This window comes from Amphiura filiformis, unplaced genomic scaffold, assembly GCF_039555335.1.
Source record: "Amphiura filiformis unplaced genomic scaffold, Afil_fr2py scaffold_21, whole genome shotgun sequence".
NCBI lineage: Eukaryota > Metazoa > Echinodermata > Ophiuroidea > Amphilepidida > Amphiuridae > Amphiura > Amphiura filiformis.
This window is the reverse complement of record NW_027305485.1, coordinates 2,512,854-2,540,626: the sequence shown is the minus strand read 5'-3', so window position 1 is coordinate 2,540,626 and position 27,773 is coordinate 2,512,854. Positions and strand designations below refer to the sequence as shown.

Genomic DNA, 27,773 nt, shown 5'->3' with positions numbered 1-27,773 from the left:
GGGATAACACCCGCGCGTTTTGGCGGTCTGTGCTTACACCGAGTCTTTTAGACTTGCTTGGAAATGACGGTATTAGAGTACGGGATTTTATGATGAATTCTTTTGATGAAGAAACGGTGATAACAACTTTGCAAGCAGCAATTGAGAGAGGAAGAAGTAAGTATTATTCATTATAAGTTTAAGTTCTAAAAATAACCACTTCCAATAGTGTGGTTTTTAAGTTGGTAACCTGGTTATTTGTAATCACTTCGTGGCAGAAAAAAACCCGTTTCAGCTCTAAATAATCCTTCGCGATAATTTTAGCATTTATTGGTACTTATTTGATAGATACATTTGCTATTAATTTATAAATCAAATTTCGGCCGAAGCCATTCAAAGCCCAGAAGTGCTCAGAATTCAGACAAATGTTAAACAAAATAATGCTATGTGGCTTTAGATCACCTGTTTATGTAATATTATTAAATAAATTTAATATTTACTTCATGATTTTGTTCAACAAAAATTATATTAACGTCAACTTTACTAATGCATCCCCTTATTGATTCCTTTAACTTAATATTGCCTCAAGGTTACACGAAGAAACGTATAAAAAACGTATAAAAGACGTATAAAGTTGTTCTCTAAAACAGAGTTTTCTCAGTAATCAAATATCGCAGCGAGTGAAATGTTGGTGCATTAGATGTAGCTTAATATTTTTGTGTGTGTTATATACAAATTTTTAGAATAAGTTTGAAAATCCTTCGTTTAAAGCATTTTTACGCACCATGTTCACAAGACAAAAAACACGTTCCATGACGTTTTTTTTCAAATGTGCGCTCCGTATAAATCCACGCCGAGTGATTGTTTTCTTCTTTTTCGTATTGTACTACAAATCGATCAAAGAAATAATGTTGCCATGGGGAAGAACCAAATACAGTACCGATTAAATTTTAAAAGCCCGTTTGGGGGGAAAATTTTGGAGAATTTGCTTGAGAAAAAGCTGGTTTGTGAAATTATCGATATCTTGATTACGGGACGTTAATTTAGACAATTGAATACCTACATTATTTCTCAACATTCTGCCAATTGCTATTCCATTTGATTTTCACTCCAAATTGAAGCTATTTTTGCAAAAAACGAGGTTTTTCTCCATCGGGTTCGTCCAAAATTTCAGCGCCGACATGCGTGTTTATTCTAAGAGCCATTATGCGGACGCAAGTCATTGCGTCAAATTATAATTATATATCCCCTTCGAGGACAATCAATTGCGTAAGCTGAAGTGTGGCCGAGCGGATAGCGCGTTGGACTTTGAATCTATTATGATTAATTTTTGTGGGTTCGAGTCCCCGTGTGGCTAAAATTTCGGGTTTTTTCCCTCTTTTCTCATTTTTACTTCTGTTCTTCCCTTCTCCTTTTCTTTTTTCATTTCTTTTTTTCTTTCTTTCTTTCTTTCTTTTTATTCACTATTTCTTTATTCTTTCTTTTATAGTTTTTGTATCTTTGATTGATTCGCTGACTACAGTGATTGATTGTTTTTCACTTTATATAATTCAGAAATTTGTAGGCCTGCTAAGTCTGTCTTGTTGAATAATCCCAAATTCAATTTACAAATAATTGCTTCATGATGTTGTTGTTGATGTTATTTATTTATTTCATCAAAGATATCTATAAGGCTCTATAAATTTAATATCAACACATTTTCTAGACGGTGGCGTATCTTCATGGGGCGGGCATAGGGGCCAGAGGAAGTCCTCATGAAAATTGCCGAAAACGGCTTGATCCCCCGCCGCATCACGAGCTCCGGGCACGAGCTGAGCCAAGTTTCATGTCTTGACCGTGGATCGATATTCTATTATAGGCCTAATTATTAAAGTAGGCTTACCTCCCGGTACGCTTGTTCATTTTCTGCATGGCTGTTTCTGTTATGAACTTACGCCCCTCTGAAATCAAGCGCATGAAAAACCTTTCGGCTAACCTTAAATCACTATTATAGTAACCGGTTTTCCACTTCAAAGCATACTGTTGACCTATAATATGCTGTTAAAATACTAATTCGCTAATTGGACTCTTTAGTGATTAGCATGGATGAACTTAATAACCGAACTCTTATTTCGATTCAGTTGCATTAGTAATTTAATTTCTTCTCCTTTCATAATTTTCATAACCCAGACAATTTTTACACATCAATTTGTAAGCGCTCTTTTGCAAAGTCATAGTTCATTGAATTTACAACCGTATGACGAAAATGGGATCTTTTTGGACAAGATTTGCAATTTAAAGAGAATGGGCCATTGCTCGTTCTAGTGACTCTAGTGTATGGACAATATAAGTGTGCTTTTTCATTTAATGACATAAAATTTGAAAAATATTGTAAGGAACACTAGAAGTTTTGACTTTTAAAACCTACATTTTGGTCAAAAAAATGTGCTTGGATAGGTAGTTTTCTTCAGATTTACCACATTTGCCTTGCTATAACATTGAATTGCGTTATCTGTTGACGTAATGACGGAAAGCGTTTTTAGGGGGAAGTGTTAGCTTTCGCTTGATATAGAAAAATCTGATTGGATGAAGGGAATACTTGAGGTTTCGACAAAAACCAATCACAGAGGACCAATTTCCAGCTAGAAGCTCCACAGCTCCTACGTTGCTATGCACTCAACCGTGTAGTGTAATCAAATACTGTGTGGGGACAATCCACTGCTTGCTTGATAGCTCTTTGGCGAAAATGTGTGCTCAGGTGTGTCGAGGTGGAAACTGATGGTTTATAAGACACTCGTTTTTGTATAGAAACCTTTCCATATAAAATGATAAAGGTGTTAATTTTTTGTTTTTGTTTTGTAATAGCATTTAAATATAAATGTCATATCGAGGATTATTTTTACCACGTTTGAGCCCAATTGGGTATATTTAACGTTTGACACCATACGACCTTTGTCCTTTTTTTGTTTTGTTCATGATCCCATAATATGTACAATTACTTTCACCAAGTTTAAGCCCATTCGGGCGAAGTTAAACATTTAGCACCTGGATGACCTTTCAGAAGGTAATTAGCAAATTATTTATTAGTATTCACTCTCTTATATTCAAAAGGTAATTTGCAATTTATTTATTAGTATTTACTCTCTTGCATTCAAGAAGTAATTAACAAGTTATTTATTAGTAATTATTCTCTTGCATTCAAAAGATTTTATTAATAGAGTGTAGCGTTTGAGCCGGAACTAATAAAGACACGAGGTAAAGTTGTTGTTTTTTGTCTTCCAATAATGTGACTGATTTCATTGCATATAACATTGTTGCCACGATCTCTTTCATTTTTTTCCTAAACAGCGAAATTGCAGTTGTATAAATTTTATTATTACAGTCTGTATAATGAAGATGTGTTTCCTTAGATAAAAATAAATAAGTAGATGGCTTTTTCGACTGCTTTCTGTGACTACACAAAATTTACACCGATACAATTTTTAAAGCGCTTACTTTAATGCTTTGCGTGCTAGCCATGCGCTTCAATGGAAAAAGTTCAAGTTTTGAAATATTTTCTCAAAATATCAAAAGCTATTTTAAGAACTACTGGATCAATACTAGGCGTGTTTGTACTCATTTTAATGCATTTTTCATGCTGATTCCAAATATGGTCATGAAAATTTACATTTCTGAAATTTTTGAATTTTAAAAAAAAATTTGAAACTTGTCGTCTGCAGTCGACACCCGCGTGAAGAGAGTTAAGATCACCTTTGATCTTGAAAAGTAATAAAGCATTCCAAAGTTTGGAATTGCTGTTTCATCAATTTATGTACACTTTAAGCATACGTAAACTTTTTATCTGTTTTGTTTTCTAGTAATTATTTTGTCGGTACATGGGACGGTTGTACGTCAATTAATGCTAGCAGCCTTAGATCTACAACTCACTGATGGGGAGTATCAATTTCTCAGCGTCCAACCATTCGACAACAAACGTATCTTTGGAGACGATAATTGGCAGCAGGTATCTTTAATTACTTGTTTGTAGTGTTTATGATGATGCTATTGCAGCTGATAGCCTACAATGTAATTCGAAGTGTTAGAAAAAACATGTACAGATGTAACATCATGTTACACTTTTACACACTTTTAAGTGTTTTCCACAGTGAAGGTATGGGCAACATGGAGGTATAAAATAACAGTAAATTATTTTGCCCACCTAGTAAATTCAACTTGCCCATTGCCCAAAAATGCCCACCTAGTAAAACTATTTTGCCCATAAAAGCTCTTGAAATTATCCGTTGCTATTTGAAAGTACATAATTTAGTATCTTAGCAGGAATAAATATCACAATGACATGGGAAGCTAAAATTATTCAAATTATTTTGAGCAGAAAATCTGAAAAAATTAATTGAGTCCATATAAATGAGGTGTTGTTTTTTAAAGCCATAAATGTACAATTTTCAGCAAATTTTAATTTTGTTATTCTTTACTCAAAATGCTGTAACGTAATGACTGTCAGGAGAGGTTTCTATCCATTTTAAGGGGGTACTACACCCCTGGCCAATTTTGTGCCTATTTTTGCATTTTTCTCAAAAACTATAGCGCATTGGTGACAGGTAAGATATGTAAATTATAGGGGCAAAGACTACAACTACTGCACTGAAAATTCAGCAACTCAAGGCAAGTAGTTATTGATTTATTGATCAAATATTGGTTTTCCCTCATTTTTGACTGTAACTCCACAACTGTTGTCTGTGCTGAAATAAAATTTCCAGTGCAGTAGTTCTAGTCCTTGCCCCTATAATATACATATCTTACTTGTCTCGTCACCAATGCGCTATAATTTTTGAGAAAAATGCAAAAATAGGCACAAAATTGGGCAGGGTTGTAGTACCCCCTTAAGTCAACTCCGCGTATTTTGGCTATTTTTATAACATGGAGTTCTATGGGTTCTATGGTCAATATGACATTATGTCAATTGTGCTGTTACTTAGGGAACAAACCAAAAGATCGATGACGTCCTATATACGAAACTAGTTTCGTTTAGGGGGGAGGGGGTAAAAATACTCGATTACGTTTGTACAAAAACATCGGTCTGAAGAATGTGTCATTATTATCATTATGTCAAAATTTTCAACATTTCATTATTACGTTTCTGGCAGGGAGGGAGGGGGTCGGCTGAGAAACGAAACTAGTTACGTTTATAGACGCAATCGATCTTTTGGTTTGTTCCCTTATACTGAAATATTATCTTTTTACATACAAAACATCATCTTTAAATCTCTCATTTACAAATTCGTTATCGTAGTCCTGACGTCATATCGGTGACCTCGGAGCGTTACCATAGCGACTGGATCACTTTCATGCACAGCGACTTTCATGCACAGCCAAATTGCCATCTCAATGTATGGAATCATGCATCAATTCGCCGAAATCAACACAAAAACTGTTAGACGAGGAGAAATTGAGGTGATTTCTATCATGTTATTTTTTTCTACATTGATCCTGAATGTGGCAAAATAACAAGCAAAAGTAAAAGCAAGCCAAAACCCAAAAGAACGATAAGATGTGTATCAATGTTTCGCCGTGTTCATCGACTCGGCACTCGTCGAATTCGCAGGGATTCCTGCATGCCGTGTGTAGTTCTACTTGTCAGCATGTAGTAGCATGTAAATAATTATATAAATAAATTAATAAGTTAATAAGTAAATAAATGAATAAATGATTGAATACATTAATAAGCGAATCCATAAATGAATCAATCAATATATAATTAAAATTTTTATTCAAAAAGGTAAGATAATTTTCATTAATTAATATAATATAATATAATATAATGGTATTTAGCACATACAGCCAACAAATTTAACCATAATATCAAGTTGTATTTTAAAGATAAATGTTGTACAAATTGTAAGAAATCATTTTATTAACCGTCGTGATTGGCCACAATCGCTATTCATTGCTAACGGGCCAACCACACGCATGGTACATAAGCCAGTCGGCATACGTCATCGGGGAATTCCCCTGTCCCGCCTCTCACTGTGGCGGGCGGTATGGCGTCTTCGACCGTAATTTTTTACTCATCAAAAGATCAAAATTATTAATTACCAGTCATATTTAAGACCTGTAACCTCATGATTTCAAAGGAAAAACATCTTGCAAAAGCTGGCAAGGCAGTGAAACTAATAAGAAATGGATAAAACTTGACTTTCAAACAGATGAACATCAACGGTGTTTTGGTGAGTCGATATCCGGGGTCGATATTACGAATTCTATATACAAACCAATGGCGATTCTCTGATCGAGTCATCAAAACCCACATTTATATACTCTGGTTTGCCGTGACTTGGGAAACGAAATAATATGCAATCACAGCGTTTACTTGTGTGGGAACATTTTATGGATAACATCAGCCCATGTTGGGCTTTTAATCGGGATTCTAAAATGTTGAATTTACAGGTGATTTATTGACCGTCTCGTGTCGTTTTGTTCAGTACAGCGTATATAGCGTTGTTATGCAAACGGCGTGATCCATCACCAAGGAAGTAGCTGTAACCTCGGCAGGAAGTGACGTCGGACTACGATAGCGAATAGCTAGCATGCAATCATACTGAATTCTATAGCGTATTGTCCCTTACATAATAGGAGCTTTGATTGAATAACAATCTGTTTGACTTTCATAACAAAAGAGTAGTAATTACTACGTATCATCACTCATCCCTACGCCAAATTTAACTTTGGCTAGACTTTGGCTAGCCAAATTTTCATAGTCCTTTCAAGATGGACTCGAGTTCTCCCTATAATGAAAATTTATTCATGTATTGATTAATCAATGCCACGGTTGTTTGATTGCATGTAAAACTGAGTCATTTTAAAGAAAAGTTGAATAATCTTCAATCTTGTTTGCATCTTTACAAGGGTTAGACTCTTGTATAATGGTATTAGAACATCGGAAAAATGACTTACAAATGGCAAGAAAATTTTCATAAATCTTTTAATCAAGGAATAAGTCATATTGTTTGGCTAATTCAAATTTAAAATTATACGTAAATAGCGCCCTCAATTTGCACACAAATGTACGGTTTATAGAATAAAAATACCTCAAAACAAGCATAAAAAGATTAATAAATTTGATATAGAAACGAAAATCTAGATTAAATATAGCTAAAGAATATAATTATATGTGTTTATTAGTGTGATAGCTGTTAGTATTGTCCAGGCCTAGAATTGAACATTATATAATGTTTGGTTGGAAAAATTAATAAATGATCACATCAAACAACCGTGATGCAAAAGAAACAATATATCACTAGGCTTGCATGATATACAAGTGTCTTGTCTGCTGTCACTAGTGTCTTTTTCCTAAAATGCGTTACATAATGTATTGTTGTGTACAACTTATCAAAATGTGTTAAATGACCTGACAGCGTATAGGCAGGTCTATCACAGGAAAAAACTACCAGAACCATACATGTACTTGTCACATACGTTGCTTAGATTAAAAGCACACTAGATTAAAAGGATCAAAAAAAGCCCACGGCCCACCTCGATTTTTTCCCGAATCCAAGATGGCGGCCAAAATCCCAAATTTCCACTAAAATCCTTAAAGGGGCATTTCGTGATCCACAGCCTCATCCCCACACTTTCTCAAAAAAAGTTGAGATTTTTATATCACTGGAATACTCTGGCTACATAATGTTTATGTACAAAATATTTCTTGCAGATTAATTCGTCTAGCAAAGATATCGTGAAATTTGAATTTAGGTCTGGTGCACCAGAACGAAATTACAACGTATTGTCTATGGAGCAGTGTAATACACATAATCATGCATAACTCGCAAACGCAAAATCGGAATCAACTGAAATTTTGGGAATATTCATTTTCGTGGATATGTACTGAAAAATGTCATAAAAAGAGGATGCTAGGATCACGAAATACTCCTTTAATAACTCATATTTACAGTCTTAGAATGTCATAGAACTATTTTATTTTTTTATCTACACCAAGATATATTTTATTTTACCTTCAAATTATATACAGAGTTTGTATAACAAAATGTGCCATTTCATCATTTTTTTTTTTCAAAGGTAGTCATATTATAGAGTTTGGTCATTTTGGGTCACATGGTTAGTCGGTTTAATGTATATATTACCAATTTTTTGTCGTGCAAATTTGTTATACGATATCTGTATAATTTGAAGGTAAAATAAAATAGTTCCATAACATTCTAAGACTGTAAACATGAGTTATTAAGGATTTTGCATGACATACCCAGCAAACACAAAACGTTTTCGACATCATTCGCAAAAGGTTGTCAGAAAACGTTTAAATGTCGGTTTATATAAAGGGTACATTAATGGTATAAAACGTTTTCATAACATTAAATAACATTTTTTGGTAATTTACTACACAGCAAACACAAATGTTTTACAGAAAACATTTAAATGTCGGGTTAAAGGGTATAAAAACGTTTTAATAACATTCCAAAAACATTTTTGAAAACTTGGTACAAATCATTCTAAACAGAATGTTATTTTGGGGTTCAAAAAATATTTTGCACAAAATGTTTGCCCAAAATATTTACAATAACGTTTTAAAAATGTTTTCACGACCTTTATATAACCCGATATTTAAATGTTATTAAAACGTTTTGTAAAAAACATTTTAAGAACATTTCTGTGTTTGCTGGGTGCAAATATTATTGTTATAAATGTAATGTTATTTAAGTGTTGACAAAATATTTGGCCAAAAATGTTTGCAAAAATAGTTTACAATGACATTTCGAAAACATTTTAAAAATATTGTTGTAGTGTGTTTTCATACAAAACGTTTTAAAACGATTTCATGACCTTTATATAACCCGACATTTGTATGTTATTAAAACGTTTTTACCTAAACCAAAACCCACAATATAACTTATTTAAAACGTTTTAATTTTTTTATATTGAATTGTATGTCTTATAATTATTTATTTATTTTTGAAGAACGATGCCCGTGATGAAGATGCCAAGTTTGCATATCAAGCGTTGTTAACTTTTATGCTGTACCAGCCGGATAACGACAAATTCAGAGATTTTATAAAAGCACATGATCTTCGTCAGGAACAAGACTTCAACTTTACCCGTCCACCCGGGGAAAGTGTATGTATAGGCAATAGTAATTTACTTACTGGCTTACTTACTATTATGACTTGATGAATTACTTAAAGCTATATTATAACATTTGGTGTGGAGGACGCCCTCAATATTTTTAAAATTCTGTTTTTACACGATTGTTATGTACATTAGTAAACTAACATTCCCAGCAAAAATCAAGACTTTAGGTGTTGCTTTGTCAAAATTCGAGATTGTGAATAAAACGACTGAACGAGGCGTTTAATTATTACTATTGAAATATAAGTCGAACGCGTACGCGATGTTCATAAGACAGTACAAACGTGGCGTGTGGGACGGTCATAATATATCAAAAGACCGACCCGAGTTACATTCGAAGCTCGCATTGGCGACATAGGCGTTGGTATTAAATAGATATTTTCTTTGTATTGCCTCTTCTGTTTGGGCCAAAATTAAAAGAGGACATCTGACAGTGAAAACTAACATTCTGTGAAAAAAATAAATATGGAATGTTACAATGTGGCTTTAATGACTCACGTATTTTATACTTACTTTTTATAGATCCTATACTGTCTAATGTCAAAGAATAATGCCTTCAACAATTATAGTTTGCTTTCATTATCTTGGCTTTTATCGTTTAATATTAATCAAAAGCAACCCAGAATATATATAGTGGAATTACGTGATTATTGTCGCTAGAAGAACACGGCACAAATTAATGGAACGTTAATTCTTTTTCCAAATCTTTGACATGTTTTTACTTTATTGTGTTCAAACAATGTTATACATTAAAGATGCTAGAAATAGGTTGAGTAATTGTATTTGGCTTTAAGGGGGTACTACACCCCTGTGGTAAATTGGTGACTATTTTTGCATTTTTCTCAAAAAATAATAACACACTGGTAATCAAAATTATGTATATTATAGGGGCAAGGAATCCAATTACTACACTGAAATTTCAGTGATTCATGACAAGCGGTTTAGTATATATGATAGGAAACGAGGTACATGCTAGCTGTACCTTATTTCTTATCATAAATAACAAACCACTTGTCTTGGGTCACTGAAATTTCAGTGTAGTAATTGGATTCCTTGCCCCTATAATATACATAACTTTTGTTACCACTGTGTTATTAGTTTTGAGAAAACACAAAAATAGGCACAAATTTATCGAGGGTGTAGTACCCCTTAAACTAATAATATGAGGAGACAATACAATGATTTCCTTATCATTTGTTTTCAGTTTGCCTATCTGCAGGCAGCTACCCATGATTCCATTATTTTGTACTCACTGGCAATAAATGAAACGTTATCAGAAAACGGCAATGTCTCAGATGGATTGGCTCTCACCAAGAAAATGTGGGGTAGATCTTTTGAAGGTAGGTCAAAATCAATCCGAGTAGAGAGTAATAAATTTTACTCAAGCAGCAAGAAAGATCCGAGCGCCTTTTGTAAAGTCGTACACAATATTACAATTATACCTGTTTCCATTTTTATGCTTTTCAATCAAATAAAAATTTCAAATTATTTGATATGTATATAAATAAAAGTTACGAATCAATATTCTACAATAAACATTTCTATTTTATGCTGAACAAATCAACATTTTGCTGGATATTGAAAAAGAAAGGAAGATTTAATTGGAAGTCTTGGCATGTGTTGCAATATTGTTGTGAATTGAAATGGGAACAAATGAATTGAACAGAACTGAAAAGTGTTGATTTTAGAGATGGATTCAATTCAACCTTGTAAAACACCTGGTAATTGGGTAAAGTCATCAAAACTATTAGTTCTTTTAAAAATCCGGTAAATTTTAAACTCATAATATTGATCATGTAAGCAGGGGCGTAACAAGAGTCTCGGGGGCCCATGGACAAGGAGCAGTGCGGGCCGCCCTTTTAACATTTCCTTTATCAGCCATAATACCTTACCCATGTAGTCCTACGTCCATCTCTCATTCTCTCATGCACATTCAATTCAAAGAAGAAGGTCTGTATTACTATGGATATTTTTTCAACGTAAATAATACCATCGCACAAGATTCATTCCTCTAACACGTCTGAAGCCAGTGGCATAGATTTCTTTTTGTTATGGGGATGGAGAATAATTCTTGAAGTATAATGAATCTAGCACCTTTTTGTGTCAGAGTAGGTTTATGGTACACATGCGCGAAGCGCGCTAACATCTTCGCCATTTTGAAGCTAAAATGGTGAAATATGGTGCAAAAGTGCAGGCGTCAATATTTATTAAAATATTGGGGGGTTATCCCAATCTCCCCGGGATTCACGCATATGTCAAAAGCAATGTAAAGCAATCGTTTTTACGTTTGCAATTTTTATTACTTGGTACTAATAAACAAACATTATGTCACAATAGGCCTATAAAGGCACATACTTTCATACAGTAAATTAACTGAACAGAAGACATAATCAGGAAAATTTAATAGCATTTATAATTGTATCAAACCTCAACTGCACTATGAAAAACCGCCCAACCGCTTTAATGTTTAGTTTCGTTAATTTAGTACTCAATATAATTGGCAATACGTAAACTGCACTTAATTAGAGCTACATGTTTTAAGTATGGTGAGTGTCATAATATCAGTCATCAAGGCTCTGCTTTCATTAACATCTGAACTTGAAGCCCAGGTATAATCATTAAAGCCAGGGCCCACGCTTTCTTTCTTTCTTTCTTTCGTTCCTATTCTTTTTCCTCTTATTTCATTTTCGCTTAGTTTGCTCGGGGCCCCTGAACCTCGGGACCCACCCCCCCCCGCTTTCGACGCCTCTGAATGTAAGATGTGTTGTGGAGCTGGTGGATCCATTTTGCATTATCTGCTTTCCAACCACCAAATGATGAATTGCCAACACTTTATATATAAAACACTATGGGTGGCAGCACATTTCTGCTACTTGATAACACGTAAAGCAATGGAGCAATTATAGACCCTTCGGACTTCATTTCAGCAATTTAGATAATAGTCCGATATTAACATGCTACCAATTGGTTCCATGTTCAAAATGCAAACAGCAATTTGTTATCACTGTATTTCATCCCAGTGGCGTAGCTTGGGTCATCATATGGGGGGGGGCACCAACCATGATTGGGGGCTCTTGGTCTCTTTGGGGAAGGGGCACTTTGAGGCCCTTTTTCGGCAATTTTCCTATGGGGTTTTCCAAATTTTGCAATCGATGGGGCGGCACGTGCCCCCGTGCCCCCGTTCCCCTATGACGCTACGCCACTGTGTCATCCCTATGTAACCATTATGGTATTATTCTAGGAATTTCTGGTACAATAAACATTGACGCCAACGGTGATAGAGACGGGGACTATTCATTATGGAATATGGTAGATGTGGAGAAAGGGATACTTAAGGTACGTAATCCTCTTAGTTTTCGCATAGTGACGAACCAAAATCACTGTTTATTGCATCCTTCGTATTATATGGACTCAGTGATGAGTTCGAGGTTATTCATTTTTCTCAGTGGAAAGCTGTTTTTCAATGCATAACCGTGCATCTTGTCCTAATCCCCCAAAATGTTGCGGCTTATTTTGAATTAGGTCACGTGAGAAAGATTTACGGGAGTTGGAAAAAATCCTGGTTGCAGCCTTTAAATCTAGAATATAATTAGGCATTTTATTGACCGATATTACCTATTCCATATAACTTAATTCCATATATTATTTATTGTATTCAGGTGGTTGCCAATTTGTATGGCTCTTCCAACACGTATGAAGTCATTCAGGATGTAGTCTGGCCTGCTGGACGCACAGAACCACCTTTAGATGAGCCGTTTTGTGGGTTTGATAATGAAAATCCGGAATGCAAAGTAAAAGGTATATCTTACTCAGTACATCTTTTCCTGAAAAGTTGGAGTGAACATGAATATGATAAAGTAGAGAACGTTGGTACATAATATGTCAATTAGAAGACCACAAACCTGTTCTACGGGCGGACAGACAAAATTCGAGTCAACATAATAGATGCATGTTTATGAGCCCAAATAACAACTATTTTGGTTTTGTTAAGGGCTGGGGTATGAACGTTTGGACAGTATTTATTTTGGGACATTAGAACACATCGGACATATCGAATTGCATTCTGAATACGAAGAATGTCATTCTGATATCAAATAATTTTGATTTTTGAAATTCGCAATTTAATACACATAAAATTGATATTTTTGATATTTAACAGTACTCGAAGTAAACTTTATAAATCTGATGATTTATACTTAAAGTGTATGTAGGTGGGATGAAAAGCCGACGATCAATTGAAAATTTGGACCTTTCGTATTGAATATATGGATTTGTTTCCAAAAACAAACAAAAAATTAGGTCTTTTTGGAACAAAATCCATATCTTCAATATGAAAGGTCAAAATTTTCAATTGACTCTCGGCTTTTCCTCCCAGCTACATACACTTTAAAATATATCATTAGATTTATATAATTTACTTCGAGGACTGTTATATATCAAAAATTTGAAAAATATCAAATTTTTATAATTTGTCATAAAATTTGTATTATATGGTGATTTTCAAAAATGAAAATTATTTGATATCAGAAAGACATGCTTCGTATTCAGAATGCAATTCGATAGGTCTGAGGTGCTCTCATGTCCCACAAATAATACTGTCGAAACGCAATAAACGCTCATTCTAGATCCCTTAAAGCAATCGATATTCTTGTAATAAAAAGTGACGCAAATTGTCATTAATTATTATTGAAAACTGCGAAATTGCAGACCTTGCTTACCTGAATAAATATTTTACCTGTATAGATCTAAATTGATAATTTATTTATTTTAGATGAATTGTCGACACTGGTCATCATAGGGATAATTATGGCTTGCATTTTGGCAGTTGTTATTCTCGCTACACCTTTGATTTACAGGTAATCAATGTAACGCTAATAGTGACTGTATGCTTTATAATTGTGCCGTTTAAGTATAATGTTTTTTTTATTTGACCGATTAATACCGGCACAAAAGCAAGGAATAAACTCGTTATCTTTAATTATACAGATAACACTCCCTTTTCAAAAACGTAATAATTGCTACAACGACCTATCGTCCTATCAAAACATCCATTGATGATTGTAATAAAGAAATCAATATTATTACGACAGCAATATTTACTTACTCTACTGCTTAATTATTTTTAATTAATTTATTTACTTAATCGACTTCGTTTTGGTCTATTTCAAATTTCCGATACGTCTTATCCTCCGCGCTGTCCATAAACAGTTAGGACGCGGGACTACCGATTGTTATTGTTCTGCAAGGCTCACTCAGTCATTTAATAAGGCAATACAAACGATCGAATTTGGTATTCAAATGAACAAAATTTTGAGTTACACCTTTTCAGTGTAAAAATTTTTTTCTCGGCCAAATGAAAAGCAATAATTTTCATTTTTTCAGTAAATGTCAGGAAAAACTGTAATGCTTGATACTGTATTTTTTTTTTCAAATCTTAGTGTTAAACTTAGTCGTGAAATTCAGTCATTTAGTGTAAGATTTTCGATTTTGATAGGCTTCAACTCTGCCCGCGAGAATTTTTTTGGATCAATCTTTTAGCTTTTCAAAGTAATATAGTTCGCTAAAGAAGGATTTTTCCCAACTTTCTAACGCACATCACCGTGAGCGATATATCATAGTTTTGTCAGAATTTCCGTTTTGATTCCATAATTCTTGACTACCAGCTGAAAAATTTTCAAATCCACACGTGAAATCTTAGGCTAATACTAGCATTGTGGATCAATATCTCTGGGTGCCCGGCCTGGATACAGTGTTGCCAGAACTTCAATATAGCAAAGAAATTACCTAGTGTTTCAATTGTCATGAAGGTGACTGGGTATAGTGCCTTTTGTTTGTGTTTGTTTGAAATTGCTTAAACCCACCGAAAGTCATAATGAAGCAGCCAAAACAATACAAGGTTAAACATGGAAGTTTATAACAACCTATTATAATGACCTAAAGGAAAAATCATTTATGGCAACAATGAGCCTTGCATTGTAAGTCATGGTTAAAATGACTTGAGTACCCACCCCATCCCCATAGGCCTACATAATATTACATACCGGTACCTTATAATATTTATATAGCACGGCTATAGCTATAGCCTACATTTAGAAAGTAGGTCCTATAGCGCTAAATTATGACAAATAGGCCTACACAAACCCGAACGCAAGTCTGAAGGGTGTAATGAAAATGCCAACCCGCGATGGGGGGGGCGGGTCATTCAAAATTCACCTGGAGATAGGAGGGACAGAAAATTAAAATCCCCTCTAATAACACGCGAATTTTTCTAGGTTTGGACAGCGGATTTTCCCAAGGACCTCATCCTAGGTAAATAAACAAACAAAGAAACAGACAAAATGGTTTTCATAATCATGGAATCCATAGCCCCTATAAATTGAAATTGCAGGCTATCACGGGAGCAAATTTCAAAAATTCACCTCATTTACCAGAATTGGGGATTTGGGCTACCAAATCGCTGATCAGGCAATCCTGGTTTTCAATGGAAAAGGGACCTGGTTGACAACAATTGAAATATCGATTATTTCTGCTGGTTGTTCTCGAGATAAAGTACTGAGTTTGACATTTTCGGAGCACGAAGGGAAAAAGGGTAAAATAAAACGGAAATTGTGACAAGACTAGAATATATAGACCCACAGGCTGTGGTTTACAGAGGTGGGAAATATCTTTCTTTAGCAAACTATATTAGTTTGAGACGCTAAAAATGAATTCCGTAAAAAGCTCACGGGCGAACTAAAGGCCTATAAAAATCAAAATATCACACTAAAAGACAAAATATGATGCTTGAATTTTAACACCAGGATTTTAAAAAAAATGTATATCCAAGCACTATGTCTTTAACTGACATTACTGAAGAAAAAAAAAATATTGCTTTATATTTGACCGAGAAAATAAATTTCATATCTCTGAATTGTGCTGATTTTAACATGTATCGATCGACTTTTAGCGCGACTATGCATTTCTAAAGAATTGGTAGTCCCGCGTCCTAACTGTAAAGGAGAGAACCATATAAAGGTGTGAAGCCAGGGATAATGCCTCGTTGCAACGGAACCAATGAACAGCGCGGAGGAATATTCCGTAATTATTCCAAAACTTATATATTGCAACAAACAACAGGGATATGGCAGCACACCACTAACCTTCCGCATTTGGTGTAACCCTTTATAGTCCCGGTAAACATAGGTCGGTAGTGAAAACAAGTGCGTGTCCCTTAGCAGCAAGATGAGTAGCCATGATTGTTTATTATAATTAAATTAAAAGATATGCAATTGATCAATATTCAGAATATCACAAAATGGTGCATCTTGATCTGGTCAAAATGTTTGGCTCCCGAAACTAATCCGCGTGCGGACATGGTAAGGAGGCATTCGTGCAAGCTGAAAATAAGGGTGGCGCTGTTCAGGTCCCCGTAGCTTAAAAGTTAGTCTCAACTTGTGTCAAAAAACCCATTTTAAATTAAATTTCAATCTTTATTTAAGACATGGGTGTTACCAAAATATGAAAAATGGTTTTACATGGGGTAGAAAAACAAACTTACTTTCATGTATATTTACACGTATTTCAATGGGAGTTTATTTATATATGTATATATCATTGTTTTGTTTTCATGAATCAAAGTGTGTAAAAATATTCGATCCAAAACATAATAAAGACAAAATTGGATACTCTACGCCCAATATCTCGCTATGAGTTTTAAATATTGGACTCCATTACTTCTCGTCCAACAATTTAAAACTCATACCTCGACCAATTAATATTTTCCATCAATGCATGTGGTTGTGGGTTGGGGTGTGTTTGTGTGGAGGGGGCGTGAATGGATGTAAATTAATTGAACACATCCTTGAACTACACTTCTGTAAGACATACACGATCAGTGATACATGTAAAAGAAAGTGAATTTTCTTATTTTACAGGAAAATACGCCTTGATGCTGAAGCCGCAAATATGTCTTGGAAAATACGTTATGATGATATAGTTTTCTTAGATACTACCAAATCTAATGCTTCATCTAAGAAGTCTTTATCGCTGGTAACTAGTGCTATTCTAATTGCATAATTTGTGCCCATCCACCACAAACTGGTCGTAAAGTCGGCATTTTCGATTTTGATATATAATCAAAAACAGTAAATGGATTTCTATGTAAAGTATATTAGGAATTTGACTTTTGATGAACCATAACTTCACTTCCAGATGTCCGATAAAGCTGGTTGAGGTGTCATTTTAAAGCTGAAAGTGCATTTTTTCAAACTGTGCAATACACAGAAAATGATCTAGAGCCGACTTTACTACCACTTCGTGATGGATGGTCACATATATGCTATCATTACACCTCTATGGACGACATGATCTTAAGCTTCCCGATGGGGCTACCTGTTTGAGAGATTAAAGTAATTTCTTTCATCAGAGGGTTTATGGATTTCGACTGGAACAGCCCATATGGAACTTGATTTACATTGAAATTTGCAATTACAAAATATTGTGTCACAATTAAAGTATGTGTTATGTTTTACACGCATCCTGAATTAATTCTCGCTATTCGCAATTAGGGCGCCGCCAGCTTTTTGCGATGTAATCATGATGTATCATGATGTATCATGGGAAAAGGTCGACATCCAAGTCCGCGCAAAACGAATATTACCATGTTATTACATAGGAACACGTGACAATATTTTTTAGTTCGTCAATATAACGGTATTACACGCAAATCGATAGAGAAAAATTAATTGTGCACATTTCAAATCACATTATTAAGTATTATTGAGTATCGATTCGCGTGTAACACCTTTATTTTGACAAACTAAAAAATATTGTCACGTGTTCCTATGTAATAGCATGGTAATATTCGTATTGCGCGGACTTGGATGTCGACCTTTTCCCATGATACATCACGATTACATCGCAAACCGCTGGCGGCGCCCTTATTGTGAATAGCGAAAATTGTGTTATTCAAGGACAAGGACGGTGATAACACTGATGTTTCATCTTTTTGTATTTTGCATTTTCATGATTTTTCTGTTTGTATTTTGGCAGGGATTATCGGGAAATATGGAAGAAAAACCTAATCAAATCTTTGCCAAACTCGCCAGTATAGAGGCAAGTAACATCCTTGGAAACTCATTAATTACATTAGAATGTTATCCAAATGTATACTTCATGCAAGTTATTTGTGATGTCTTTTCTTTTCTTTTTTGAACACAGGGACGAACTGTTGTGGTGAAAAACTTAGCAGTATCAAGAGTCGAATTATCGAAACCTGTCCTTAGAGAAATGCAAAGTGTAAGTTCTAAAACTACTGGATGGGCTTTGCCCTTGATTTGTAAACACGACTTGCTTTGTGACATAATTATACGACTCTTTTGGCTAGTCGAGAACAAACAAGATATTTCTGGATATTTCACTTGGAATTTCGTTAGAATTTTGTTAGAATAGTCTACTTTAACTTTCTTACGTCATAGTGAGCTTGCGGGGTATATTTGTACTTTTGCTATCACTAGATACAATACATAATCCCTCCTTCCTTCGTTTGTGTTCAGTGGCGTAGCTAGGGGGCGGGCACACGTGCCCTGGACGCCGCCTTTTCTGGGGCGCCGAATTTCCCCTGTTTATAAAATTAAGGGTCATAAAATAGTGTATGAAATTGTTGATCCTTTTGATCCCCCCCACACACACACACCCACCCCCACCCACACACACCCCTTTTAGATTCTCGAGCGTACTGGACACCAAAAATATGAGGTCAACAATTAGCAATTTCAGTCGGCGAACATTTCTTCCAAGTTTAGAGCTCTGTATCCTTGCCCTGGGCGCCAAAACCCCAAACTACGAAAAATTTGGTAAGGTAGACTAGGTTTAAACACTTGGTACCACAAAAAGTAGGACTAGTATGATGATTTAATTTTTAGCACTTTCCTTTTTGTACAGATGCGTTCAGTGGAACATGCAAACATTACTCGGTTTATTGGCGCATGCGTAGATCCGCCAAACGTTTGTACATTGACAGAATATTGTCCAAAAGGAAGCTTACAGGTGAGTGTTCAGAAGCAATTACATTACGGTGTTAACAGAATCAACTAATACATGCAAAAGCATTGTTGTCCTGAATAGTCTGCTGCGCATGAATCCCTGCTGGGAATGAGGGGGCTGTTAAAAATCTCCCTGATGTTCGTCGAGGGAGTGGTTCGTGCATCCATCCCGTTATGATTCTGACCAAAAATAAATATTGTTAAATGGCAATATCTGGCTTTGCGCGCGCAATATGTTACAAAAAGTACATTGCAATGCTGCCTGACTTATTTTTCTAACAATCATTTTTATGAAATGTTCTCGTCAAAAGGATGTTCTTCAAAATGACTCCTTCAAGTTGGACACATCATTTAAGCACTCACTGATGATTGATATGGCGAAGGTAATATTTTTCTCATGCTTATTGCTTGAATAAAGCAAAAGGTAATGTGGGCGGTCATTACCAGAAAACCAAATGTACTAACATTAAAAGGGATATATTTTCATGTTTACAGCACCAAACGAAACATAATTATGTTAAAGCCATGAAATGTTGTGAATATAAAGTGTGGCCTCAGATCACGTGGACATGGTGGATATACATAAATATGAGAAGAATTGGGAGCCTGTGGGAGCTTATGGATGCTCCATGCTCTATGATCAAGTAATTAAGTCGACATTAAGTATGAGTGCGTCAACCGGCCCCACTCTACTGGGGCTGTCTCACCCTGGTCCCACTCAAATATGGTACATTATTTAGAAAACAATTGGTGGATCTTTACAAAACAATTATATACACTACGTGAAATTGGTACATTCGTCCCAACACCAATTGGTCCCACTCTCGCTGCATCAGTTGCATCAGTCCGTAAAGTGGCCAATTGATTTCCGGCACTTGATTAACAACCGTATGTCTTGTTTTGTAAATATCCACTATTTGTTTGTAAATATCTGTACCAGATTTGGTGGGACCAGAGTAGGAAGGCACACTAGATTGAGGCTGATTTACCCTCTCATACCTGAGAGTATATCTCAAATTTGTTCCAGGGTCTTCACTACCTCCATGGTAGCGTCTTAGGTATCCATGGGCGTCTGAGCTCATCCAACTGTACCATCGATAGCAGATTCGTTTTAAAACTCACAGATTTTGGACTTTACGAATTCATCAAGTGGGCTAAACATGACGAAGGACGAGAAACAACGCAAAATACAGAGAGTAATATCAAACAATTTTCAAGTTCCATACCCCAAAATTCGTTAAACATTAAAGGGTTCGAAATTGAGCACGGTGTGAAAACAAAGTTGAAGCCTCATTTCGTTATGTGGATTTGCAACACACAACTGTTCATCATTGTATTGTGGATATTGATTTTATATCAAAATATCCTTATGCTGCCCATACACGATCAAAATATTGATCAATATTGGTGACCCTAGATGCAGGTGTGGATACAAAATATACCATTGTGCGAGTTCAATGGTAAATTTTGTATCCACTCTTGTATCTAGCGTCTTTGATATTGATCAATAAGATTGAACGTGTATGGGCTGTATTACTTTGCCCTCGGTAAACACGCATGATTTGTTTAAAAAGACAAAAGGCTGCTTCTGTTTTGATATTTATTTACAGACACTCCGTGTCTGCATTATTATTCATCTAATTTTACGGAAGACATTAGGGGACATGGTGGCGCAGTGTTCTAACACTTCGACTCATAATCACGAGGTCGTGGGTTCAAATGCCAGTGGCACTAGGTGTAGTGATTTCTGTAGCAATAAAATTTCATGGATGATTCTGGTCCAAGCGGTTGGAAAGAGAGGTGGACCTTCTGGCTTATGAACACACGTTCGTCTCTTTTACCTCTACCCAGGGAAGACACAAATATTGATATTGATGTACAATAAGTGTACATGACATTTCGCTTGTAAAATTGGCAATTTGGTGTGAGTCTGACATTCTGAAGTTTCCGTACGATATTTTAACAAATATGATATCTATTTCAAAATAATATTAAGATAAAAGTTTAATTATCAAACTGTTTCAGAGTTATTGTGGAAAGCACCTGAAATTCTACGTGACGCAAATCGCCCTCCGACGAAGGAAGGTGATATTTATAGCGCCGGGATGGTTTTGCTTGAAATAACAACAAGAAATCCGCCATTTGAAAATGAAGGATTGAATATTGGATCGGAAGGTAAGTATTTATATAAAAACTTGAAAAGTCAGAGGCAATTACTCAAATCATTACAAATGAGTTGTAAATATATGTTAAGTATGTGTGCGTCAATTGCAAGAAACACCCTCCCCAACGTTCACCCCACCAAACGAAAGGTCTTATTTTTCCAATATTAAATATTTTAAATGCCAGAAAACTTTAGACATGAGACATGTTTCATAGCCTACAAACGTAAACAAACAGATGATAATATGTAGTGCCACTCCAAGTTTGCGATGTAAATAAAAATATAATGAACACTTACTTATTTTCACAGAGATTTTGAATAAATTAAAACAAGTCAGTGATCCACCTTTTCGACCTTTTGTGAATCTTAACGACGGAACTCAAGAACTGATGCAATTGGTGCAACACTGCTGGGCTGAGAGACCAGACGATCGTCCTACTGCAAAAGCTCTACTGACATCTTTACGTAAACTTAACAAGTACGATTTTTTTCCAAATAATAAACTACTAACAAAATAGTAAAAGTGCAGTATATGTAATTCTAATTCAGTTGGTGCGTCTTGTCTAGAACACACGCAATTTGGTTGGTTTTCATCTATACATTGTGACACGATAGTGGATAGTCATAAGACATCGAGCGCGCCGACAGGCAACGGCGGCACGCTTGTAGATCCTCAATGACCACGCTATAATGCGTTCGCGTAATACACGTGCGCGAATTAAGAACGCGATTCGGCGGCTTAGATGTTCGCAACGGTTTCATTCATTTAAAACAACGGGAATGTAATTACAAAAGTAGCTTGATTTTTTCCCGGAAAAAGCACTTTTACTTATCAATTTAATATTTTGAGTAGTGGATACCGGCTGCACCTGCATCCACTACTCAAAATATTCCCTCAAGATATTGGATAGGCAAAAGACAAAATCCTAATTTAGTATCTTTTATTCTCTAAATGTTCTACTATAATACCACTCACCAATACTCCTCCAGGTAAACACTACAGTCGGGGTTTTTTTCTAATGATATGAGTATGTTTTCACTTGATCTCGCTACAAATTGCTCGTTTGCAAAGTTCCATATGCCACTTTTAAACTGACCACAATCATATTACCCCTTAGCGGTATTGAAGTGAATTGCATGCATACGACACTTCATATGTTATATAGGGACATAGTAGCATGATCATTCGTCATTATGCGATGTTCACGAATAAAGTGAATTAATTTATCATTTTAATTATTCCAGAGAATCCAACAGCGAAAACATTCTAGACAACTTGCTAACGAGAATGGAGCAGTATGCAAACAATCTAGAAACACTTGTAGAGGATAGGACAGCGGCGTTCTTGGAAGAGAAGAAAAGAGCAGAAACTCTCCTGTACGAAGTTTTGCCAAAGTAAATATTATGTGTATTACAAGAAGACCTATTTTTACGGGTTCATTGCATAACTATGGGGTTATTATGAACATAACAACACACCGCGTTAAAAGAAACAAGAACATTGGCCCATTTACTATTCATTCTAGAGAAGAAGTTATTCTGCTGAAGTTGCCATGTTTGCTCCCAAATATACTACTTGGATACGTTCTTGAGTACTTAATGGAATGACGAGGTGTAGAGATACTAAGTAAGGTTATAGCAAGTTATACCGATTTGGTGCACTCGTCCCGCGAACTCTTAAACAATCACAATTTTAGTCTTTTATGTGTTTTTACCTCTCCTTGGAATACTTTAACACATTAGTCCTATTGAATGACATCTACTTTTTTAAAGATCTGTTGCAGATCAACTAAAGCGTGGCAATGCCGTTGACCCAGAGACCTTTCAAATGGTGACGATTTTCTTCAGTGATATTGTTGGCTTTACGTCACTATCTGCTGCTAGTACTCCAATGCAGGTGCTCTTTTCCGAATTGGAATATACACATATACGCACACACGACCCACCACCAGCGCACCCCCTTACACATTTTACTACTTATACACTGTAAACACCCACCCCGAAACCCCAGCGTGTAACGAAACACATTTTACACAGGTACCACATGCACACGCCCACCCACCCCGCACTCATCCACATAAATAAACCAACACCCCATACACATACACACCCCCACATACCTGTAAATACACCCCAACGAGAACCTCATTCTGCTTTGAATTACTATCAAACCGAGGACTTTTGTTCTTAATCACACCCACCCCCCCCCCACACACACACCCCTACCCCAACACCCAAGACACACAAAAAACACCACACGCCCAACAACCAATAACGTAATACAATGGTAAAAACGAGTTCTTTGATGCCCTATAATGTTTCATTTACGCCAATAACTTTTCTTCCGAGGAAGCATGAGCATGCTGCTGACCATTGTTTAAAAGCGACATATTAATTGTAATAATAATTTTGTCACATCTATTTCAGGTTGTTGCCTTGTTAAACGATCTGTACACCTGTTTTGACGGTATAATTGGCCATTTTGACGTTTATAAGGTATGTTATTGGGTTTCCAATAATATTAGGCATTATACTCTGCTTATTATGTTCTTCTCTCAAAGGAAATGGAAATCCTTGGTCAACTAATGACAATTATTTTCGTGCTTTTTCACATCAACTTTGATTTGAAGAAAAATTCAATCTTCACCTTTTTGATAATCTATCGTTTGTTTAATTCATTTTGCTCAAGATATATATTCTTTTCATTTGTATAAAAAGCTGTTTTAAATAAATAAATGTTGGTATTTATACAGCGCCTTTCACATGTGAACATGTACCAAAGCGCTTTACATTTATTCCGCCGTCAGAATATGTCAGCTGCCATACAATGCCCAAGGCATGGGCGGCGCTCAAAGGACTGTATTCATAACAGCTCCCCATTTCACACCTGGGTGGAGAGGAGTAATCAAGATAAAGTGCCTTACTCAAGGGCACAACACGATGGCGTCGCCGGGGCTCGAACCCGCAACCTTCTGATTATGAGTCGTAGCCCGTTCCGCTCGGCCACCGTGCTCCCTCGGCCTTGTGATTTACTGATCTAAAGTGCACAAAACCATTTTTCTTGCTTGAGTAACGCCTTTTGAATTTGTTTATAGGTTACATACCACTAATATGCCTGGGCGATACATGGAAATACGACGAGTAACTATTTGTTTGCATGACATCTCAAAAGACTGCATTAAAATCGTTGAAATTGATCAAGTTATATAGCCAAAAAAGTACTTTTTAGGGTTTGATGCTTCAAAATGGTATATTTTCTCTCATTATATGACATTTTTGTTGTAATAGTACTAAAATTCATACGCACGGCTTCAGTTTTTAGTAAATATTCGCCCTACCATATTGTAACTTTTAGCTTCGAGGGTGCACTGCCATTTTAAGGTGTTTATGGTTCAGTGTTCAAGAAAAGTCTCAGGTCAACCTATGTTGAGATATTTTTGATCATTTGGCATCTAAACCATATAGTTTCACCTGGTGTTAGTGGCATTTAACTGTGAGAGTTCTGAATATGAGAAAATTCCACCCGAAATTAGTAATTTTCCCATTGAAACCCGTGTAATACATAATTAGTGGTATTTAACCTAAAACGATTTGTATTTATTCTAACAACAACGGCGCCGGTATGACTACCCCTAGCAACTCACTATTATACATTATGGTGGAGTAGAAAACCCGAGATAAACTTTCATTCCCAAGAACATTCTGGCCTTGCCGGTGTTCTAACTCGCAACCAACCTTGCGATCATAGGTTAATCGCGTTAACCGTTATAGGCAACTGTGCGAACGCCAACAATTTATTTGCTTAATTTGTTTAACGTTTGATCTCCTTCTTAACAATTTCAAATTATTTTTCAGGTTGAAACAATAGGTGATGCCTATATGGTTGTCTCTGGTTTACCTATACCCAATGGTTTAGCACATGCAAAGGAGATAGCGAAAATGTCATTGGCGTTACTCAAAGCTGTTGATACATTTACGATAAGACATGTACCAGATAAGCGACTACAGCTTCGGGCCGGTGTACACTCAGGTTTGATTACCAGCTGACATGTCTTATCCTGTACAGTAATATCTACTTAACGTACATCTTCACTTTCATCATCAACATCATTATCATCATCGTCGCCGTCGCAGGCATGATAATAGTCAACGTCATCATGATCTGATGATCATCCGTCATCATCTTATTACTCTTTTCTTTAGCTACATAATAGTTATATCATAAACAAATTGTAATCTTTACCCACAGCATCCAGCGCACATAATCTTTGAAAAACTCAGTGCATCTGGCCGGATTCGGACCGGCGACCTTCGTAATTTTAGTAAGACGTTCAAGCCAACTGAGCTACAGAGGCACGCTCTGATGCCTTCCGCTAGGAATGCGACGCGACGAGCATCATTCGATCCTAATACCTTAGAAATAGATTTCCGCTCTTCTCCAGCGTGTCTCTGTGGCTCAGTTGGCTAGAGCGTCGTGTATGTACGCTGGCTGCGCTGGGGAAGGTTACAGTTTGTTCATCCTACCAATCCAGTGAACTAAGTATAATAACTTTCAGAATAGTTATCAGTATAGGTAAAATACATTTCTTCTAACTTTCGTCAAGACATAAAAATAACAAACAAACAATAGATATACATAAACAAGGACAACAAACAACTTGTTCTATTAAACCAACTTCATTTTCCTACGTGTATCTTTCAAAAACAGGCCCATGTGTGGCTGGAGTAGTTGGTCTTAAGATGCCTAGATATTGTTTATTTGGAGACACAGTCAACACAGCATCTAGAATGGAATCCAATGGGGAAGGTGCGTTTTGTTTTATAGATTTTGATAATTACGGCTATAAGTTCGAAAGACGTTTACTCCGTTTTCAGTTACCATAGGGTATTAAATAAAAGGCACTAAATTTAATGCCCACGTGACACATGGGCGCCGCCATACGAAGACCGTCTAGTGATCAGTAGATGTGCTACAATGCTAAGAGATAGGAATTTTCAGACAAATATCATAAAATTGCTGAACATTTAAAAGCCAACTTAATTATGCATTGGGGGATTCTGTTTTTAGTATATTTTCAAGAACTAATTTTTGAAAGGTTTGATCGACGGAAAAAAAGTTATCGACGGAAACTCTTACAATAATACTACAAAGTTGCAAAAAAATGTCAAATTTGCTAGAAAATTTGGACATGCAGCCCGCGTTTCCAATTAAAATACACAGGAAGACCACCAGCTGTGCCAAAGGTCACTTTTCCAGACATCCTGTCTAGACGCTGCAATGTCATGTCCCATCTGGTCACCACGTGGGCATTAAATTAAGTACCTTTATTTAAATGCCCTAAGACGACTGGTTAAAGATGTCTCGTCATCCGTGCGTAAGACTTCCTGGGTGACGTTGTGTTCTCAGTTCGCCACCGCGATTTCCCGCAAACATTCTTCCAGTTGGAAAAGGCTGCCTTTGCGTAACAATAGAACGTACAGAAAAATATGGTATAATGACTGTAATTCACAGAGGGCAAATCGTCTAAAAGAAAGCAACTACTTCCTTGATTTGTACATTTGTACAACATACATGCATGCATGAGGATAACAGTTTCAAACTCGCAGAACTAAAGTTGAGGTCCTTGCAGTGATTTACGAAATCGGCATTGTTGGCGCAGCTCACAACAGAAAGAAATCGCAGTTGTACAAAATATTGATCCCTGATTGTTCCTTGAAAGTATTAAGTTAACCTTTCATGGTCAGATTCTGTTTCTGTACAAAGAGAACTGGGAATGTGTTTACTTTTCAATTTGTAGCTTTAAAAATCCACATTAGCTCTTCAACCAAGAAGATATTGGACACATTTGAGACATTCGAGACAGTGCTTCGTGGAGAAGTAGAGATGAAGGTATTTATGGATAAAAACTTTTAATTATAGCTTAATTTATTCATTTATCTACTACCATATACAATAACATAAAATGCCGCATTAGTGCACTGTTTATGGATAAATCCAATATCAGTAACATACAAACAAAGTATGTATGACATAATTTGTTTTATTTATTTTTGATGTAGGGAAAGGGCACACAAACAACATACTGGCTGGTAAACAACTCAACCGAAGGCAAAGAATTGACTGCTTGAAGACAGTGGGTCTCATGTTTAATTCACAAGCCCGGCCATGTCATATTCGACATAACTGTAGTATTTATATGAGAATGATATGATGATCAATATGTGATATGCACACACCTTAAATATGATTCCCGCATAATAATAAATACCATGATGATTACAATAAGCCGTCCTTGTTATGAACTGCATTCAGTCAATATAATACAAAAGGAACGGTTTATAAATATACGGGGTTCGTCACTATTGGAAAGCCATAATGATTTATTCTGAGCAGACAGGGGTCATTTTCGTATTTCTCATGTGTACTGACTGACAAGGTTGCAGTTGTGTGCAACCATACTCAGGCGGTGGTGGATGCGATATCCTAAATT

General features: G+C 35.9%; 1 protein-coding gene across 1 annotated transcript; it reads left to right on the top strand.

The window, feature by feature from the left end:
- The first annotated feature begins 92 nt into the window (after positions 1–92).
- Positions 93–27,411, top strand: LOC140143414 (atrial natriuretic peptide receptor 1-like). The gene is made up of 20 exons (XM_072165269.1): positions 93–156; positions 3,816–3,961; positions 8,929–9,084; positions 10,301–10,436; positions 12,338–12,432; positions 12,756–12,962; positions 18,127–18,189; positions 18,295–18,372; positions 19,018–19,122; positions 19,430–19,501; positions 20,146–20,314; positions 21,144–21,293; positions 21,592–21,760; positions 22,528–22,677; positions 23,056–23,179; positions 23,710–23,778; positions 25,138–25,312; positions 25,991–26,089; positions 27,081–27,172; positions 27,343–27,411. Exons 1-20 carry the CDS (start codon positions 93–95, stop codon positions 27,409–27,411), a joined length of 2,388 nt encoding a protein of 795 aa, XP_072021370.1.
- Positions 27,412–27,773: the final 362 nt, after the last annotated feature.

Coding starts and splice junctions, on each gene's coding strand:
- LOC140143414 (XM_072165269.1), top strand. CDS start 93: ATGAATTCTTTTGATGAAGAAACGGTGATAACAACTTTGCAAGCAGCA. Junction 12,963..18,126: donor AATATGATAAAGTAGAGAAC/GTTGGTACATAA, acceptor GTATTTTGGCAG/GGATTATCGGGAAATATGGA. Junction 21,294..21,591: donor ATTGAATATTGGATCGGAAG/GTAAGTATTTAT, acceptor TTATTTTCACAG/AGATTTTGAATAAATTAAAA.